Raw genomic sequence first — 19,753 nt, forward strand, 5'->3', positions numbered from 1 at the left:
TCTGCCTGGCCCACATCATGATACGCTCCTTGTCGACGAATCAACTCACGACTCTGGGGCTTATGTACAAACACCCTATGCGTCCGGTGCACCTCTGGCGGCTTGTCAAACACATCGGCTCCGACCATCACCTGCAATATCTTCCCCACATACGCTCCAGCATCCGATCCCTCCTTCCCCTCTGCGATTCGGATAATTTGCCTGCGAGACCGGTTCTCTAAGTCTTCCACTTTTCCTAACAGTCATTTCTGACTATCCTGTAGTTTGCTAAGTTCCAAAGCCATTGCAGTGGACTCCTCCTCTCGTTCAGTCGCCAGCTCCTGCACCTTTTGGATCTCCTGTCCCTGGGTCGTCATTTTCTCCTCCACCCTGTCAACCACCTCTTTAATCGAGGCTATCGCCTCGGTCTTGAATTCTGTACACTCCTTGCGATGCTGGGAGAACTTCTCATCCAGGTATTCGACCCATTGCTCCATCGACCAGTGAGCAGGCGTGGACATGCTTTGCCTCATTACCATTGTGCTCGACGACCTCTGAGCCTTGCTTTTACTCATCTTTTCGTTTATTCTTTTTCGACTCTTATTTGGAGACAATTCCATAAATTGAGGGTTACCTCCTTTTCCTCTCCCTTCGATCAATTTATGTTGAGAAATGTCCTGAAAAATCCGGCTTAAAAACCATTAAAAAAATCACTAAGGGCAAGGGCTGCTGAATGTGCGACCATTCACTCCATGGTCTCCACCGGAAGTCTGTGGGGAGAGAGTTGTGCAGTGAGACTAGTTTGTGAATGATACAGGGTTATGTTGAGGGCAAGTCAGGAGGATGAGTTTGGGGATAGCTCCAGGGCAATGGGGAGAGAGTGGGGCAGTGGGATTAGTTTGGGGATTGATACAGGGCTATGGGGAGAAAGTGGGGCAGTGGGATTAGTTTGGGATTGATACAGGGCTATGGGGAGAGAGCGGGGCAGTGGGATCAGTATGGGATAGATACAGGGCTATGGGGAGAGAATGGGGCAGTGGGATTAGTTTGGGGATTGATACAGGGCTATGGGGAGAGAGTGGGGCAGTGGGATTAGTTTGGGGATTGATACAGGGCTATGGGGCGAGAGCGGGGCAGTGGGATTAGTTTGGGGATTGATACAGGGCTATGGGGAGAGAGCGGGGCAGTGGGATTAGTTTGGGCAGTGATACAGGACTTTGGGTTTAGAGCGGGGCAGTGGGATCAGTATGGTATTGATACAGGGCTATGGGGAGAGAGCGGAGCAGTGGGATTAGTTTGGGGATAGATACAGGGCTATGGGGAGAGAGTGGGGCAGTGGGATTAGTTTGGGATTGATACAGGGCTATGGGGAGAGAGTGGGGCAGTGGGATTAGTTTGGGCAGTGATACAGGACTATGGGGAGAAAGTGGGGCAGTGGGATTAGTTTGGGATTGATACAGGGCTATGGGTTGAGAGCGGGGCAGTGGGATCAGTATGGGATAGATACAGGGCTATGGGGAGAGAATGGGGCAGTGGGATTAGTTTGGGGATTGATACAGGGCTATGGGGAGAGAGTGGGGCAGTGGGATTAGTTTGGGGATTGATACAGGGCTATGGGGCGAGAGCGGGGCAGTGGGATTAGTTTGGGGATTGATACAGGGCAATGGGGAGAGAGCGGGGCAGTGGGATTAGTTTGGGCAGTGATACAGGACTTTGGGTTTAGAGCGGGGCAGTGGGATCAGTATGGTATTGATACAGGGCTATGGGGAGAGAGCGGGGCAGTGGGATTAGTTTGGGGATAGATACAGGGCTATGGGGAGAGAGTGGGGCAGTGGGATTAGTTTTGGGATTGATACAGAGCTATGGGGAGAGAGCGGGGCAGTGGGATTAGTTTGGGGATTGATACAGGGCTGTGGGGAGAGAGCGGGGGCAGTGGGATTAGTTTGGGGATTGAAACAGGGCAATGGGGAGAGAGCGTGGCAGTGGGATTAGTTTGGGGATTGATACAGGGCTATGGGGAGAGATTGGGCAGTGGGATTAGTTTGGGGATTGATACAGGGCTATGGGGAGAGAGCGGGTCAGTGGGATTAGTTTGGGGTTGATACAGGGCTATGGGGAGAGAGTGGGACAGTGGGATTAGTTTGGGATTGAGACAGGGCAATGGGGAGAGAGTGGGTCTGTGGGATTAGTATGGAATTGATACAGGGCTATGGGGAGAGAGTGGGTCAGTGGGATTAGTTTGGGGATTGATACAGGGCTATGGGGAGAGAGTGGTGCACTGGGATTAGTTTGGGGATTGACACAGGGCTATGGGGAGAGAGTGGGGCAGTGGGATTAGTTTGGGGATTGATATAGGGCAATGGGGAGAGAGTGGGTCTGTGGGATTAGTATGGGATTGATACAGGGCTATGGGGAGAGAGTGGGGCAGTGGGATTAGTATGCGATTGATACAGGGCTATGGGGAGAGAGTGGGGCAGTGGGATTAGTTTGGGGATTGATACAGGGCAATGAGGAGAGAGTGTGTCTGTGGGATTAGTATGGGATTGATACAGGGCTATGGGGAGAGAGTGGGGCAGTGGGATTAGTTTGGGGATTGATACAGGGCAATGGGGAGAGAGTGGGTCTTTGGGATTAGTTTGGGTTTGATACAGGGATATGGGGAGAGAGCGGGCAGTGGGGTTAGTTTGGGGAGTGATACAGGGCTATGGGGAGAGAGCGGGGCAGTGGGATTAGTTTGGGTTTGATACAGGGCTATGGGGAGAGAGCGGGGCATTGGGATTAGTTTGGGATTGATACAGGGCTATGGGGAGAGAGTGGGGCAGTGGGATTAGTATGCGATTGATACAGGGCTATGGGGAGAGAGTGGGGCAGTGGGATTAGTTTGGGGATTGATACAGGGCAATGAGGAGAGAGTGTGTCTGTGGGATTAGTATGGGATTGATACAGGGCTATGGGGAGAGAGTGGGGCAGTGGGATTAGTTTGGGGATTGATACAGGGCAATGGGGAGAGAGTGGGTCTTTGGGATTAGTTTGGGTTTGATACAGGGATATGGGGAGAGAGCGGGCAGTGGGGTTAGTTTGGGGAGTGATACAGGGCTATGGGGAGAGAGCGGGGCAGTGGGATTAGTTTGGGTTTGATACAGGGCTATGGGGAGAGAGCGGGGCATTGGGATTAGTTTGGGATTGATACAGGGCTATGGGGAGAGAGTGGGGCAGTGGGATTAGTTTATAATTGACACAGGGTTACGGGGAGAGTGTGGGATAGTGGGATTAGTTTGGATTGATAACGGCCAAAGGGGAGACAGTATGGCTGTGGGATTAGTTTTGGGATTGATACAGGGCTATGGGGAGAGAGCGGGACAGTGGGATTAGTTTGGATTTGATACAGGGCTGTGGGGAGAGAGCGGGGCAGTGGGATTAGTTTGGGGAGTGATACAGGGCTATGGGGAGAGAGCGGGGCTGTGAGATTAGTTTGGAGATTGATACAGGGCTATGGGGAGAGAGCGGGTCAGTGGGATTAGTTTGTGGATTGATACAGGGCTATGGGGAGGGAGTGGGACAGTGGGATTAGTTTGGGGATTGATGCAGGGCTTGGGGAGAGAGCGGGGCAGTGGGACTAGTTTGGGGATTGATGCAGGGCGATGGGGAGAGAGCGGGGCAGTGGGATTAGTTTGTGGATTGATACAGGGCTATGGGGAGGGAGGGGGACAGTGGGATTAGTTTGGGGATTGATACAGGGCTATGGGGAGAGAGCGGGGCAGTGGGATTAGTTTGGGGATTGATACAGGGCTATGGGGAGAGATTGGGGCAGTGGGATTAGTTTGGGGATTGATACAGGGCTATGGAGAGAGAGCGGGGCAGTGGGATTAGTTTGGGGATTGATGCAGGGCTATGGGGAGAGAGCGGGGCAGTGAGATTAGTTTGGGATTGATACAGGGCAAGCGGAGAGAGTGGGGCAGTGGGATTAGTTTATAATTGATAAAGGATTATGGGGAGAGCCTGGGATAGTGGGATTAGTTTGGGATTGATACAGGGCTATGGGGAGAGAGTGGGGCAGTGGGATTAGTTTATAATTGACCCAGGGTTACGGGGAGAGTGTTTGATAGTGGGATTAGTTTGGTATTGATAAAGGCCAAAGGGGATACAGTGGGGCAGTGGGATTAGTTTGTGAATGATTCAGGGCTATGGGGTGAGAATGGGCTGCAAAAGTATTTCAAAATACTCTCGCACTTCCGAAACGATTAGGGTATCATTAATCAATCCACTCCATGAGGTGTCATTATTATCACAACTCCCTTCAGACGCCGGCTCGTTTAGTCTGTCTCAGCATCTGCAAGGAACTTCTGGAATTGTTTTTAATTGGTCAATGTCATTCCCGACTCTCTCCCAGGGAATATGATTGTTTCTCCTCGTCTTCTGATCCCAGCAGCCGTAGTTGAGTTTATTCTCGTGTCTGATCCCAGAATTAAATGTTTTCATTGCTTCACATATCCCTCTGGAACTGCAGAGAGAGAGACTGAGAGATGCCAAAGAGGGTGAACTGGGCTGGCAGACCTGACAGAAATGACCGGGGCTGAAAGGTCTGTTCAGATGGTCATGTTGGAGTAAGTGTAACCAAATTCCAGAGAACTCCTCATGAAATCTTGATTCCTTGCCACTGGGATGAAGGGGGGCATCGCGTCATCAGCCCGGTGTCCTGGAGGCACCAACGGGTCTGTTGGGTACACATGGGCATTCTCCGGGTGGGCACGAAGCCACATCTCAAAGATTCTGCACAATAAACATTCAGAAGGTGGGGGTAATACAGGGAGAGGGGGCGAGATAGAGAGGAAGGGAAGGGAGAGAGAGTGAGGAGAGAAAGTGACAGAGATAGAGAGCAGGAGAGGGAGGGATAGAACAAAAGGATAGAATAAGAGAGGGGGACAGAGCGAGACAGGAGAACAGAACGAGAGAGGGGGACAGAGCGTCAAAGTGGGAGGGATAGAGAGAGTGATGAATAGATACAGAGAGAAAGGGGACATAAAGCCAGAACAGGGGTTGGAGGGTCAGAGTGAGAGGGAGAGAGGGACAGGGAGAGAGAGAAGGAGGTACAGAGAGGCATGGATAGAGGGAGAGAAACAGAGCAAAAGAGAGAGGGACACAGAGGGAGAGAGAGGGAGTGAGAGAGGGAGAGAGGTGGAAACGAGAGAGATAGGGAGCGGGTCACAGAGCGAGAGAGTGAAGGGGAGGGATAGACAGCGAGAGGAGAGTCAGTGGGTCACAGAATGAGTATGCATATATGTGAGAGAAAGGAGGGAAGAGAGAGAGAAGCACAGAGAGAGGGGAAAGGCAGAGAGAAAAAGGGCGGAAAATACAGAGAGAGAGAGGAAGTGAGAGAGAGACGTGAAACATAGATAGCGAGAGGGAGAACGATGCAGCGTGAGAGTGAGAAATAGAGAGAGAGAGAGAGACAGGAGGGAGAGAGAGAGAGGTAGATGGTGGAATGGAGGGTGTGTGAGAGAGAGAGTCACAGAGGGAAGGAGATGGAGTGGGACACAGAGTGAGTTTGAGAAAAAGAGAGAGAGAGGAGGGGCAGAAAGATGAAGAGGGAGTGAGGGGCAGAGTGAATGTCAGAGAGAGAGGAGGGACAGAGGGAGGGAGTAGGAGTGGGACGCAGAGTGAGTGAGAGAGAGAGAGGAGGGACAGAGAGAGGGAGAGGGAGTGGGACACAGAATGATTGTGTGTCAGAGGGAGAGGAGGGACAGAGAGAGGGAGGGGGAGTGGAACGCAGAGTGAGTGAGAGAGAGAGGAGGGACAGAGAGAGGGAGAGGGAGTGGGGCACAGAATGATTGTGTGTCAGAGGGAGAGGAGGGACAGAGAGAGGGAGAGGGAGTGGGGCACAGAATGAGTGTGTCAGAGAGAGAGGAGGGACAGAGGGAGGGAGAGGGAGTGGGGCACAGAATGATTGTGTGTCAGAGGGAGAGGAGGGACAGAGAGAGGGAGAGGGAGTGGGGCACAGAATGAGTGTGTGTCAGAGGGAGAGGAGGGACAGAGATAGGGAGGGGGAGTGGGGCACAGAATGAGTGTGTCAGAGAGAGAGGAGGGACAGAGGGAGGGAGAAGGAGTGGAACGCAGAGTGATTGTGAGAGAGAGAGAGGAGGGACAGAGGGAGGGAAAAGGAATGGGGCACAGAATGAGTGTGTATCAGAGGGAGAGGAGGGACAGAGAGAGGGAGGGGGAGTGGGAGGCAGAATGAGTGAGAGAGGGAGAGGAGGGACAGAGAGAGGGAGAGGGAGTGGGAGGCAGAATGAGTGAGAGAGAGAGGAGGGACAGAGAGAGGGAGAGGGAGTGGGAGGCAGAATGAGTGTGTGATAATAATAACAATAACCATTATTGCCACAAGTAGGCACACTACTCTACATTGAATTAACACTACAATGAAGTTACTGTTAAAACACCTAGTCGCCAATTCCCGGCTCCTGTTCTGTGACACAGAAGGATAATTCAGAATGTCCAAATTTAGGAACAGCATGTCTTTCGGGAATTATGGTAGGAAACTGGAGCACCCGGAGGAAACCCACGCAGACAGGGGGTGAACGTGCAGACTCCGCACAGACAGGGACCCAAGCCGGGTATTGAACCTGGGACCGTGGAGCTTTAAAGCAACAGTGCTCACCACTGTGTTACCGTATGTCAGAGAGAGAGAGAGAGGAGGGGCACAGAGCCGGAGAGGGAGTGGGACACAGAGTGAGTGTGTGTCAGAGAGAGAGGGGGACAGAGAGAGAGAGAGAGGAGTGGGACCGTGGTAGTCACCACAGTTGTGTTGTATATATCGCATATGAGGAGTATTATGGTCAGGCCCTGTAGTACAGGTACGGGGGTAGATCCCTGCCTGCTGGCTCCGCCCAATAGGCGGAGTATAAATGTGTGTGCTCACCGAGCTGCAGCCATTTCGGCAGCAGTTGTAGGAGGCTCCACATCTCTGCGTAATAAAGCCTCGATTACTCTCTACTCTCGTCTCGTCGTAAATGATCGTCCATCAATTTATTATGCAGAGATTGGATCTCCGCATCAAGCCAGATCGGCTGCAGCTGCACCCTCAAGCAGACAACGCCACATCGGCCTTCGGCCACTGGCTGGCTTGCTTTGAAGCATACATCGGATCTGCGATAGAACCAACCTCAGAGGCACAGAGGCTCCAGATCCTTTACATTCGGCGGAGCTCCGATATCGTTCCCCTCATCCGGGATGCACCTATCTACGTTGAGGCCATGGCACTACTGAAGGAGAACTATGCTCAGTAGACCAACAAACTCTATGGCAGGCACCTCCTGTCCACGCGGAATTAACTCCCCGGTGAGTCTGTGGAAGATTTCTGGTGTGCCCTGCAACTGCTTGTGAGAAACTGCGATTGCCAGGCCGTTTCGGCCGCTGAACATTCTGACCTGCTATTTAGAGACGGGTTCATTACGGGCATAGGGTCCAACTATATTCGCCAGTGTCTCTTTGAAGGGGCGACCCTCGACCTCGCGGCGACCAAGAAACTACCGATCTCACTCACAGTCGCTTCACGCAATGTACAGGCGTATGCCCCCGACCGCACGGCCCACCCCTCCGGTGCATCGTGGACTCCGCCAGCGAATACCCCATCGTGGACCCCTTCGGCAACTGCCCCCAGCCAACCCCAGGCCTGCACTGCACGGCAGCCAACCAACTCCGGGGGACCCAAGTGCTACTTCTGCGGACAGACAAAACACCCCCAGCTGCGCTGTCTGGCGTGGAGCGCGCTCTGCAAGACCTGTGGAAAAAAGGAAATTTCTCTGCTGTGTGCCAGGCCCGCTCAATCACCACTATTGTCCCCGCACCCTGCACGTGCGACCCGTGGGCGTAGCCATCTTCGCTTAGTCAGGACCCCTGCTCGTAGGGCACCTCATCAGGCCGCTCATCGCCTGCAACCGCTGCCGACTAACCGCATCTCGCCTCCATCACCACGATCAACCAGTCCAGACCGCACAACCTCGCGACCACGTCAACGACAGTGAAGGTCAACGGGCATCAGATATCCTGCCTTCTGGACTCTGGGAGCACTGAGAGCTTCATCCACCCCAATACAGTAAGATGCTGCTCCCTCACGGTACACCCCACTAATCAGAGAATCTCCCTGGCCTGCAGATCCCACTCCATGGCGATCCGGGGGTACTGCATCGTCACGCTCAACATCCAGGGCGTAGAGTTCAGCGGCTTCCGGCTCTGCGTCCTCCCAAACCCCTGCGCTGCCTTGCTACTTAGCCTGGACTTCCAGTGCAACCTCCAGAGCCTAAGCCTGAAATTTGGCGAGCCCCTACCACCCCTTACTGTCTGCGATCACATGACCCTGAAGGTCAACCTGCCTTCTCTGTTTGCAACCTCACCCCAGATTGCAAACCCGTCACCACCAGGAGAAGATGGTACAGTGCCCAGGACAGGACCTTCATCAAGTCTGAGGCCCAGCAGCTGCTGCGGGAAGGATTCATCGAGGCCAGCAACAGCCCCTAGAGAGCCCAAGTGGCAGTTGTGAAAAATGGGGAGAAAAACAGGATGGTAGTTGACTACAGTCAGACCACCAATCGGTACACGCAACTCGATGCGTATCCCCTCCCATGCATATCTGATCTGCTCAATCAGATTGCACAGTACCGGGTCTTCTCGACAGTGGACCTGAAATGTGCCTACCACCATTCGCCCGTACACCGCATTTGAAGCGAATGGCCGCCTTTACCACTTCCTTTGGCGTCACTAACGGGGTCTCGGTCTTCCAACCAGTTGACCGGTACGGACTACGGGCCACCTTCCCTTCCCTGGGCAACGTATCAATGGAATTCCTTGCCCAGTGAAGCAGTTGAGGCTCCTTCATTACATGTTTTTAAGGTAAAGATAGATAGTTTTTTGAAGAATAAAGGGATTAAGGGTTATGGTGTTCGGGCCGGAAAGTGGAGCTGAGTCCACAAAAGATCAGCCATGATCTAATTGAATGGCGGAGCAGGCTCGAGGGGCCAGATGGCCTACTCCTGCTCTTAGTTCTTATGTTCTTATGTTCTTATGTCACCATCTGCGGCCACGACCAGCAGGACCACGACACTAACCTTTCCAAATTCCTAAACACTGCCAAACTCCTCAACCTAACCTACAACAAGCAGGTGCGTGTTCAGCACGAACCGCTTAGCCATCCTCGGCTATGTAGTTCAAAAGGGAGTTCTAGAGCCCGACCCCGATCGCATGCGCCCCCTCATGGAACTCCCCCTCCCCCACTGCCCCAATGCCCTCAAACGATGGCTGGGGTTCTTCTCATACTACGCCCAGTGGGTCCCTAACTATGCGGACAAGGCCCGCCCACTCATCCACTCCACCATTTTCCCACTGATGGCCGAGGCTCACCAGGCCTTCAACCGTATCAAGGCCGACATCGCCAAGGCCATGGTGCACGCGGTCGACAAGACTCTCCCCTTCCAAGTCGAGAGCGATGGCCGCCACCCTCAGCCAGGCCGGTATGGGACAATTGGGCGCTGCCGTTTTGGCGCGGCCGTTTGGACGCAGCCGTTTGGGCGCCATGGGTCAATTGGGCGCAGCCAATTTGGCGCGGCCGTTTGGGCGCAGACGACAGAATTTTTTTTAGTTTTTGTGGCTCGTAAATTGTTGCAAGTAAATTGTTGCAAGATTCAGTATCATTCGAAGGAAGGACTTAAAAGCAAGCTTAAAACTGTAAATTAAAAGATGAGCTTTAAAAAGTTTTTAAACTAACTTTATTGTAAATTAAAATCCTTAAATTAGTTCATTTAGTTAAAAACCTTAAATTAGTTCATTTAGTTTAGTTCATTTGGTAATTATGAGCAAGGCTCCTCAAGTACTCGATAGCATCCATGTTTTCAAATTTAAGAACAGTTTCATGTATTCTTTTATCTGCATCTCTATACTTTTTTAGTTTTTGTGGCGGTTCATGGCCGGCTAGTAACCTTTCATAATATGCATCTCTACCTTTCTGTACTTTACGCAGGCCATCAATTAGTTTCCATATGGTGGGATGATGCATGCCAAGTTTTCACGAGTGCAACCTCTACTAGTGCAGCAGAAGCATCATGCGAATGGCTGTTCAGCTGCCTCACCACGTTTGCAGCTTTAGTATGGAGCCGTGCTTTGCACCGGTTTCTTTGCTCACAACGCCAAAATTTCACTTCGCTGTCACCTTTGCTTGTTTTGTCAAAGACGTAAAGGAATCCGTTATGAACAAATTTTTCTTTACCACGTTTCGTTGATACTTCCTCAGCCATCATATGGGTATGCGAATTGGTTTAGTTACAAAATATATAAAAAGATGGTGATAGAACATAGAACATAGAACAGTACAGCACAGAACAGGCCCTTCGGCCCTCAATGTTGTGCCGAGCCATGATCACCCTACTCAAACCCACGTATCCACCCTATACCCGTAACCCAACAACCCCACCCTTAACCTTACTTTAATTAGTAAGAAGTCTTACAACACCAGGTTAAAGTCCAACAGGTTTGTTTCAAACACGAGCTTTCGGAGCACGGCTCCTTCTTCAGGTGAATGGAAAGGCTTGTTCCAGAAATGTTTATATAGACACAGTCAGAGATGCCCCAGAATGCGAGCACCTGCAGGCAATCAAATCATCAAAGATGCAGAGAGAGAGGTAACTCCAGGTTAAAGAGGTGTGAATTGTCCCAAGCCAGTTCAGTCGGTAGGCCTCTGCAAGTCCAGGCTTGTTGGTGGGGGCCGAATGTAATGCGACATGAATCCCAGATCCCGGTTGAGTCCGCATTCATGCGTGCGGAACTTAGCTATAAGTTTTTGCTCAGCAATTTTGCGTTGTCGCGTCTCCTGAAGGCCTCCTTGTAGAATGCTGACCCGGAGATCAGAGGCTGAATGTCCTTGACTGCTGAAGTGTTCCCCAACTGGAAGGGAACAGTCCTGCCTGTTGATAGTCGCACGATGCCCGTTTATTCGTTGTCGCAGTGTCTGCATGGTCTCGCCAATGTACCACGCTTCGGGACATCCTTTCCTGCAGCGTATGAGGTAGACTACATTGGTCGAGTCGCACGAGTATGCGCCGCGTACCTGGTCCGGGAATTCTTCCACAGACCCCAAGAGGCCGACAGCGAACCCAGGGACACGACCAATGAACCGGAACAGCAGACCGCGAGATCTGCAGTGCAGCAACCGAAAAGGAAAGAGTCAAATTGGACCCCTCCGGAAGGCCGCTGCCCTAGACTTGACATGTATGCTCAAGCCGTCAGAAGTCGTGTCAATGCCAGATTCATCACTCGCAATCACAAGGCAGCCTCAAACGTCACCCAAGCACAACGCAACGCCATCCGCACTCTCAAGACCAACCGCAACATCGTCATCAAACCAGCAGACAAAGGAGGGGCCACCGTCATACTGAACAGAACAGACTACTGCAAAGAAGTATACCGACAACTCGACAACCAGGAACACTACAGGCAGTTACCCGCAGATCCAACCAAGGAACACATCCGCCAACTCAGCAGACTGATCAAGACCTTAGATCCAGACCTTCAGAACACCCTACGTGCTCTCATCCCACGTAATCCCCGCATTGGAGATCTCTACTGCCTCCCGAAAATACACAAGGCCAACACACCAGGCCGTCCTATCGTTTCAGGCAATGGGACCCTGTGTGAGAACCTCTCTGGCCACATCGAGGGCATCTTGAAACCCATCGTACAAGGTACACCCAGCTTCTGTCGCGACACGACGGACTTCCTACAGAAACTCAGCACCCATGGACCAGTTGAACCAGGAACATTCCTCGTCACAATGGATGTCTCGGCACTCTACACCAGCATCCCCCATGACGACGGCATTGCTGCAACAGCCTCAGTCCTCAACACCGACAACTGCCAATCTCCAGACGCAATTCTGCAACTCATCCGTTTCATTCTAGACCACAACGTCTTCACCTTCGACAACAAATTCTTCATCCAGACGCACGGAACAGCCATGGGGACCAAATTTGCACCTCAATATGCCAACATCTTCATGCACAAGTTTGAACAGGACTTCCTCACCACACAGGACTTTCAACCGATGCTATACACCAGATACATCGATGACATTTTTTTTTCCTTTGGACCCACGGCGAGACATCACTGAAACGACTACACGATGACATCAATAAGTTCCATCCCACCATCAAACTCACCATGGACTATTCTCCAAATTCAGTTCCATTCTTGGACACACTCGTCTCCATCAAGGACGGTCACCTCAGCACCTCGCTTTACCGCAAGCCCACAGATAATCTCACGATGCTCCACTTCTCCAGCTTTCACCCGAAACACATTAAAGAAGCCATCCCCTATGGACAAGCCCTCCGTATACACAGGATCTGCTCAGACAAGGAGGAGCGCAACAGACACCTACAGATGCTGAAAGATGCCCTCGTACGAACGGGATATGGCGCTCGACTCATTGATCGACAGTTCCACCGCGCCACAGCAAAAAACCGCACCGACCTCCTCAGAAGACAAACACGGGACACCACTGACAGAGTACCCTTCGTCGTCCAGTACTTTCCTGGGGCGGAGAAACTACGACATCTTCTTCGCAGCCTCCAACACATCATCAGCGAGGATGGACATCTTGCCAAGGTCATCCCCACACCCCCACTACTGGCCTTCAAACAACCGCGCAACCTCAAACAAACCATTGTTTGCAGCAAATTACCCAGCCTTCAGAACAGCAACCACAACACCACAAAACCCTGCCAGGGTAATCTCTGCAAGACATGCCAGATCATCGACATGGACATCACCATTACACGTGGAAACACCACCCACCAGGTACGCGGCGCATACTCGTGCAACTCGACCAATGTAGTCTACCTCATACGCTGCAGGAAAGGATGTCCCGAAGCGTGGTACATTGGCGAGACCATGCAGACACTGCGACAACGAATAAACGGGCATCGTGCGACTATCAACAGGCAGGACTGTTCCCTTCCAGTTGGGGAACACTTCAGCAGTCAAGGACATTCAGCCTCTGATCTCCGGGTCAGCATTCTACAAGGAGGCCTTCAGGAGACGCGACAACGCAAAATTGCTGAGCAAAAACTTATAGCTAAGTTCCGCACGCATGAATGCGGACTCAACCGGGATCTGGGATTCATGTCGCATTACATTCGGCCCCCACCAACAAGCCTGGACTTGCAGAGGCCTACCGACTGAACTGGCTTGGGACAATTCACACCTCTTTAACCTGGAGTTACCTCTCTCTCTGCATCTTTGATGATTTGATTGCCTGCAGGTGCTCGCATTCCGGGGCATCTCTGACTGTGTCTATATAAACATTTCTGGAACAAGCCTTTCCATGCACCTGAAGAAGGAGCCGTGCTCCGAAAGCTCGTGTTTGAAACAAACCTGTTGGACTTTAACCTGGTGTTGTAAGACTTCTTACTGTGCTCACCCCAGTCCAACGCCGGCATCTCCACATCATGGTTACTTTAATTAGGACACTACGGACAATTTAGCATGGCCAATCCACCTAACCCGCACATCTTTGGACTGTGGGAGGAAACCAGAGCACCCGGAGGAAACCCACACACACAGGGGGAGGACGTGCAGACTCCGCACAGACAGTGATCCAGCCGGGAATCGAACCTGGGACCCTGGAGCTGTTAAGCATTTATGCTAACCACCATGCTACCCTAGAACGAAACACTTGTGACAGCGGACCCGCACCAGCAGCCAACTCAACTGAGGCTAATTTACAAATAAAGAAATGTTAATATGGCTAAAACGTCCGGCGCCAAAACGTCCGGCACCAAAACAGACGGCGCCAAAACGGCCGCGCCCAAATGGCTGGCGCCAAAACGGCCGCGCCACAACGGCCGCGCCCAAATGGCTGCGCCAAAACGTACCTAACCCCAGCCAGGCAGGCAAGCCCGTGGCACTCTTTTCCCGCACCCACCATGCCTCCGAAATTCGGCACTCCTCCATCGAAAAGGAGGCCCAAGCCATCGTTGAAGCTGTGCGGCACTGGAGACATTACCTGGCTGGCAGGAGATTCACTCTCCTCATTGACCAATGGTCGGTTGCCTTCATGATCAATAACAGACAGCGGGGTAAGATCAAAAACGATAAAATCTTGAAGTGGAGGATCGAGCTCTCCACCTACAATTACGAGATTTTGTACGGCCCCCGGGGGGAAGCTCACCGAGCCCCCCGATGTCCTATCCCGACGTACGTGTGCCAGCGCACAAGTGGACCAACTCCGGACCCTGCATGACGATCTCTGTCACCCAGGGGTCACCCATTTCCATCACTTCATAAAGGCCAGCAACCTACTCTACTCCATTGCGGAAGTCAGGGCTGTCACCAGAGACTGCCGGGTCTGTGCGGAGTACAAACCGCCCTTCTACCGGCCAGACCGGGCGCACCTGGTGAAGGCCTCCCGTCCCTTTGAACGCCTCAGCGTGGACTCCCTTCCTCCGACCCTTACACGTACTTTCTTAATGTGGTCGACAAATATTCAAGATTCCGTCATCAAGGCCCTCAACACCATCTTCGCCCTGTTCGGTTTCCCTGCCTACGTCCACAGTGACAGGGGATCCTCATTCATGAGCGATGAGCTGCGTCAATTCCTGCTCAGCAAGGGCATTGCCTCAAGCAGGACGACCAGCTACAGCCCCCGGGGAAACGGGCAGGTGGAGAGGGAGAACGGGACGGTCTGGAAGGCCATTCTGCTGGCCCTACAGTTCAGAAATCTTCCGGCCTCCCGCTGTCAGGAGGTTACCCCCCCGACGCCCTTCACTCCATTCAGTCGCTCCTTTGCACCGCAACTAACGACACACCCCATGAATGTCTCCTTGCCTTCCCCAGGAAGTCCACCTCCGGAGTTTCGCTCCCGACATGGCTGGCAGCTCCAGGACTCATTCTCCTCCGCAAGCACGTGCGGCTGCACAAGGCGGACCCGTTGGTTGAGAGGTTACAGCTACTCCACGCGAACCCACAGTACGCTTACGTAGCGTACCCCATCGGCCGCCAAAGACACAGTCTACCTCAAGCACCTGGCGCCAGCCGGGTCCCCACACCCCCCCCCCCCCCCCCACGTCCCGTCCCGTCCCGGCGCCATCCTCCCCCCCCCAGCGCATCTCACCACAGCCCCGCACCAGGACGATCCGTCCTTCCCTTGGTCCCAGCCAGGGAAGAAGATGAGGTCGACACACTCACGGAGTCACCGATGATCGAACCGATGCCTGAATCGCCACCGAGACTGCGGCACTCGCAACGACGGATAAAGGCGCCCGATCGTCTGAATTTGTAAACTTTTCCTAAAAGGTTAAACACCTGCATGTAAATAGCATTCCACCACCACCGCTGGACTCTTTTTTTAACAAGGGGTGACTGTGGTAGTCACCACTGTTGTATTGTATATACCGCATATGAGTTGTATTACGGTAAGGCCCTTGTACTATAGGTACAGGGGTAGATCTCTGCCTGCTGGCTCCGCCCAATAGGTGGAGTATAAATGTGTGTGCTCACCGAGCTGCAGCCATTTCGGCAGCAGCTGCAGGAGGCTCCACAGCTCTGAGTAATAAAGCCTCGATTACTCTCTACTCTCGACTCGCCGTACTTGATAGTGCATCATGGACGCAGAGTCAGTGTGTGTCAGAGAGAGAGAGGAGCGTCAGCGAGAGGGAGGGGGAGTGTGAATCAGAATGAGTGAGTGTCAGAGAGAGAGAGGAGGGACAGCGAAAGGGAGAGGGATGGATTCAGAGTGAGTGTGTGTCAGAGAGAGAGAGGGACAGAGAGAAGGAGAGGAATTTGGATTTGTTTATTGTCACATGTACCGTGGTACAGTGAAAAGTATTTTTCTGCGAGCAGCTCAACAGATCATCAAGTACATGGGAAGAAAAGGGAATAAAAGAAAATAAATTATAGGGCAACACAACATAAACAATGTAACTACATAAGCATTGGCATGGGATGAAGCATACAGGGTGGCGTGTTAATGAGGTCAGTCAATAAGAGGGTAATTTAGGAGTCTGGTGACGGTGGGGAAGAAGCGGTTTTTGAGTCTGTTGGTGCGTGTTCTCAGACTTCTGTATCTCCTGCCCGATGGAAGAAGTTAGAAGAGTGAGTAAGCCGGGTGGGAGGGGTCCTTGATTATGCTGCCCACTTTCCCCCGGCAGCGGAAGGTGTAGACGGAGTCCATGGATGGGAGGCAGGTTCGTGTGATGGACTGGGCGGTATTCACGACTCTCTGAAGTTCCTTGCGGTCCTGGGCCGAGCAGTTGCCATACCAGGCTGTGATGCAGCCAGATAGGATGCTTTCTATGGTGCATCTGTAAAAGTTGGTAAGGGTTAATGTGGACATGCCGAATTTCCTTAGTTTCCTGAGGAAGTATAGGCGCTGTTGTGCTTTCTTGGTGATAGCGTCGACGTGAGTTGACCAGGACAGATTTTTGGTGATGTGCACCCCTAGGAATTTGAAACTGCTCACCATCTCCACCTCGGCTCCGTTGATGCTGACAGGGGTGTGTACAGTACTTTGCTTCCTGAAGTCAATGATCAGTTCTTTAGTTTTGCCGGCATTGAGGGAGAGATTGTTGTCGCTGCACCACTCCACTAGGTTCTCTATCTCCCATGGTGTTCGGGCCGGAAAGTGGAGCTGAGTCCACAAAAGATCAGCCATGATCTCATTGAAGGGTGGAGCAGGCTCGAGGGGCCAGATGGCCTACTCCTGCTCCTAGTTCTTCTGTTCTTATATTCCCTCCTGTATTCTGACTTGTCAGTATTCGAGATCCGGCCCACTTTGGTCGTACTACCAGCAAAATTGTAGATGGAGTTGGCAGCAAGTTTTGCCATGTAGCTGTGTTGGGACGGGAAGTAGAGTAGGGGGCTAAGTACGCAGCCTTGCGGGGCACCGGTATTGAGGACTTTTGTGGAGGAGGTGTCGTTGTTCATTCTTACTGATTGTGGTCTGTGGGTTAGAAAGTCGAGGATCCGGTTGCAGAGGGAGGAGCCAAGTCCTAGGTTTTGGAGCTTTGATATGAGCTTGGCTTGGATTATGGTGTTGAAGGCGGAGCTGTAGTCAATAAGTAGGAGTCTGATGTCGGAGTCCTTGTTGTCGAGATGCTCTAGGGATGAGTGTAGGGCCAGAGAAATGGCGTCTGCTGTGGACCGGTAATGGCGGATTGCGTATTGCAGTGGATGAAGGCGTTCTGGGAATATGGAGGTGATGCGCTTCATGACCAACCTCTCGAAGCACTTCATTACTACTGACGTCAGGGCCACCGTGCGGTAGTCATTGAGGCACGTTACCTGGTTCTTCCTTGATACCGGTATGATGGTGGTCTTCTTGAAGCAGGTGGGGACCTCAGAGTAGAGTAGGGAGAGGGTGAAGATGTCCGTGAACACCTCTGCCAGCTTGTCCACGCAGGCACAAAGTGCACGCAGAGTGAGTGTGTCAGAGAGAGGGACAGAGAGAGAGAGGGGGAGTGGGATACAAAGTGAGTATAAAAGAGAAAGAGAGTATAAGAGCGACAGAGAGAGAGTGAGGGACAGAGAGAGGGAGATATAGTGGGAGTCAGAGTGTGTGTCTGTCAGAGAGAGAGAGGGACAGAGAGAGGGAAAGGGAGTGGGAGTCAGAGTGTGTGTCTGTCAGAGAGAGAGAGAGAGACAGAGAGAGAGATAGTGGGAGTCAGAGTGTGTGTCTGTCAGAGAGAGAGAGAGGGACAGAGAGAGGGAAAGGGAGTGGGAGTCAGAGTGTGTGTCTGTCAGAGAGAGAGAGAGAGACAGAGAGAGAGATAGTGGGAGTCAGAGTGTGTGTCTGTCAGAGAGAGAGAGAGAGGGACAGAGAGAGGGAAAGGGAGTGGGAGTCAGAGTGTGTGTCTGTCAGAGAGAGAGAGAGGGACAGAGAAAGGGAGAGATAGTGGGAATCAGAGTGTGTGTCTGTCAGAGAGAGAGAGAGGGACAGAGAGAGGGAAAGGGAGTGGGAGTCAGAGTGTGTGTCTGTCAGAGAGAGAGAGAGGGACAGAGAGAGGGAGAGATAGTGGGAGTCAGAGTGTGTGTCTGTCAGAGAGAGAGAGAGAGACAGAGAGAGGGAGAGATAGTGGGAGTCAGAGTGTGTGTCTGTCAGAGAGAGAGAGAGCGAGAGAGGGACAGAGGGAGGGAAAGGGAGTGGGAGTCAGAGTGTGTGTCTGTCAGAGAGAGAGAGAGAGAGAGAGGGACAGAGGGAGGGAGAGATAGTGGGAGTCAGAGTGTGTGTCTGTCAGAGAGAGAGAGAGGGACAGAGAGAGGGAAAGGGAGTGGGAGTCAGAGTGTGTGTCTGTCAGAGAGAGAGAGAGAGAGAGAGGGACAGAGAGAGGGAGAGATAGTGGGAGTCAGAGTGTGTGTCTGTCAGAGAGAGAGAGAGAGAGAGGGACAGAGAGAGGGAGAGATAGTGGGAGTCAGAGTGTGTGTCTGTCAGAGAGAGAGAGAGAGAGAGAGGGACAGAGAGAGGGAGAGATAGTGGGAGTCAGAGTGTGTGTCTGTCAGAGAGAGAGAGAGAGAGAGAGGGACAGAGAGAGGGAGAGATAGTGGGAGTCAGAGTGTGTGTCTGTCAGAGAGAGAGAGAGGGACAGAGAGAGGGAAAGGGAGTGGGAGTCAGAGTGTGTGTCTGTCAGAGAGAGAGAGGGACAGAGAGAGGGAGAGATAGTGGGAGTCAGAGTGTGTGTCTGTCAGAGAGAGAGAGAGGGACAGAGAGAGGGAAAGGGAGTGGGAGTCAGAGTGTGTGTCTGTCAGAGAGAGAGAGAGAGACAGAGAAAGGGAGAGATAGTGGGAGTCAGAGTGTGTGTCTGTCAGAGAGAGAGAGAGGGACAGAGAGAGGGAGAGATAGTGGGAGTCAGAGTGTGTGTCTGTCAGAGAGAGAGAGAGGGACAGAGAGAGGGAGAGATAGTGGGAGTCAGAGTGTGTGTCTGTCAGAGAGAGAGAGAGGGACAGAGAGAGGGAAAGGGAGTGGGAGTCATAGTGAGTGTGTGTCAGAGAGAGAGAGAGCGAGAGAGGGACAGAGGGAGGGAAAGGGAGTGGGAGGCAGAGCGAGTGACTGTCAGAGATAGAGAGGAGGGACAGAGAGAGGGACAGGGAAAGGGACACACAGTGTGTTTGGAGTTTGCATCAGAGAGAGAGATGTAATGATGTGTAGACAGACATGTAACTAAAGGGTTAATCACAACATTTAGCTGTAACACTACCACGAGAGGCCATTAGAAGTTCCAGTAGGAATGTCAGGACAGATAGGATGAATGCGTGGTTCGAGAGATGGTGCAAGAGGGAGGGATTTAAATTTATGGGGCATTGGAACCAGTTCTGGGGGAGGTGGGACCAGTACAAACTGGACGGTCTGCACCTGGGCAGGACTCGCCCCAATGTCCTAATGTTTGCTTGTGCTGTTGGGGAGGGTTTAAACTAATTTGGCAAGGGGATGTGTACCGATGCAGGAAGTTGGAGGGAAGAAAAACAGGGCCAGAACCAAAAAGCAGTAAGATGGCAAGTGTAAGGCAGTGAAGCCATTGTCAAAAATTAAGAAGGGCCACAGTACAGGATACAGCCACTGAGGAGAGTGTGAAAAGGGAGGTGGCCAATGCAGGATTGAGGGTGTTGTACCTAAATGTATACCGAACGTGTATGAACGTGTTGCACACATTGAAATTGGCTGGTACGAAACATCCAAGGATACATGTCCTATCGAAAGGACAGGCAGATGGGCAAAGGGGGCGGGGTTGCATTGTTAGTA

At 52.3% G+C, this 19,753-nt stretch overlaps 1 protein-coding gene across 1 annotated transcript in view; it reads right to left on the reverse strand.

Moving 5' to 3' along the window:
* Positions 1–4,565: 4,565 nt before the first annotated feature.
* Positions 4,566–19,753, reverse strand: part of LOC119957677 (tyrosinase-like) — a 93,105-nt gene continuing 77,917 nt past the window's right edge. The window contains exon 4 of the mRNA XM_038785753.1: positions 4,566–4,749. Coding sequence (XP_038641681.1) covers positions 4,566–4,749 — 184 coding nt within the window. The remainder of the gene's footprint in view (positions 4,750–19,753) is intronic.

Source organism: Scyliorhinus canicula, chromosome 27 (genome assembly GCF_902713615.1).
Source record: "Scyliorhinus canicula chromosome 27, sScyCan1.1, whole genome shotgun sequence".
Lineage (NCBI taxonomy): Eukaryota > Metazoa > Chordata > Chondrichthyes > Carcharhiniformes > Scyliorhinidae > Scyliorhinus > Scyliorhinus canicula.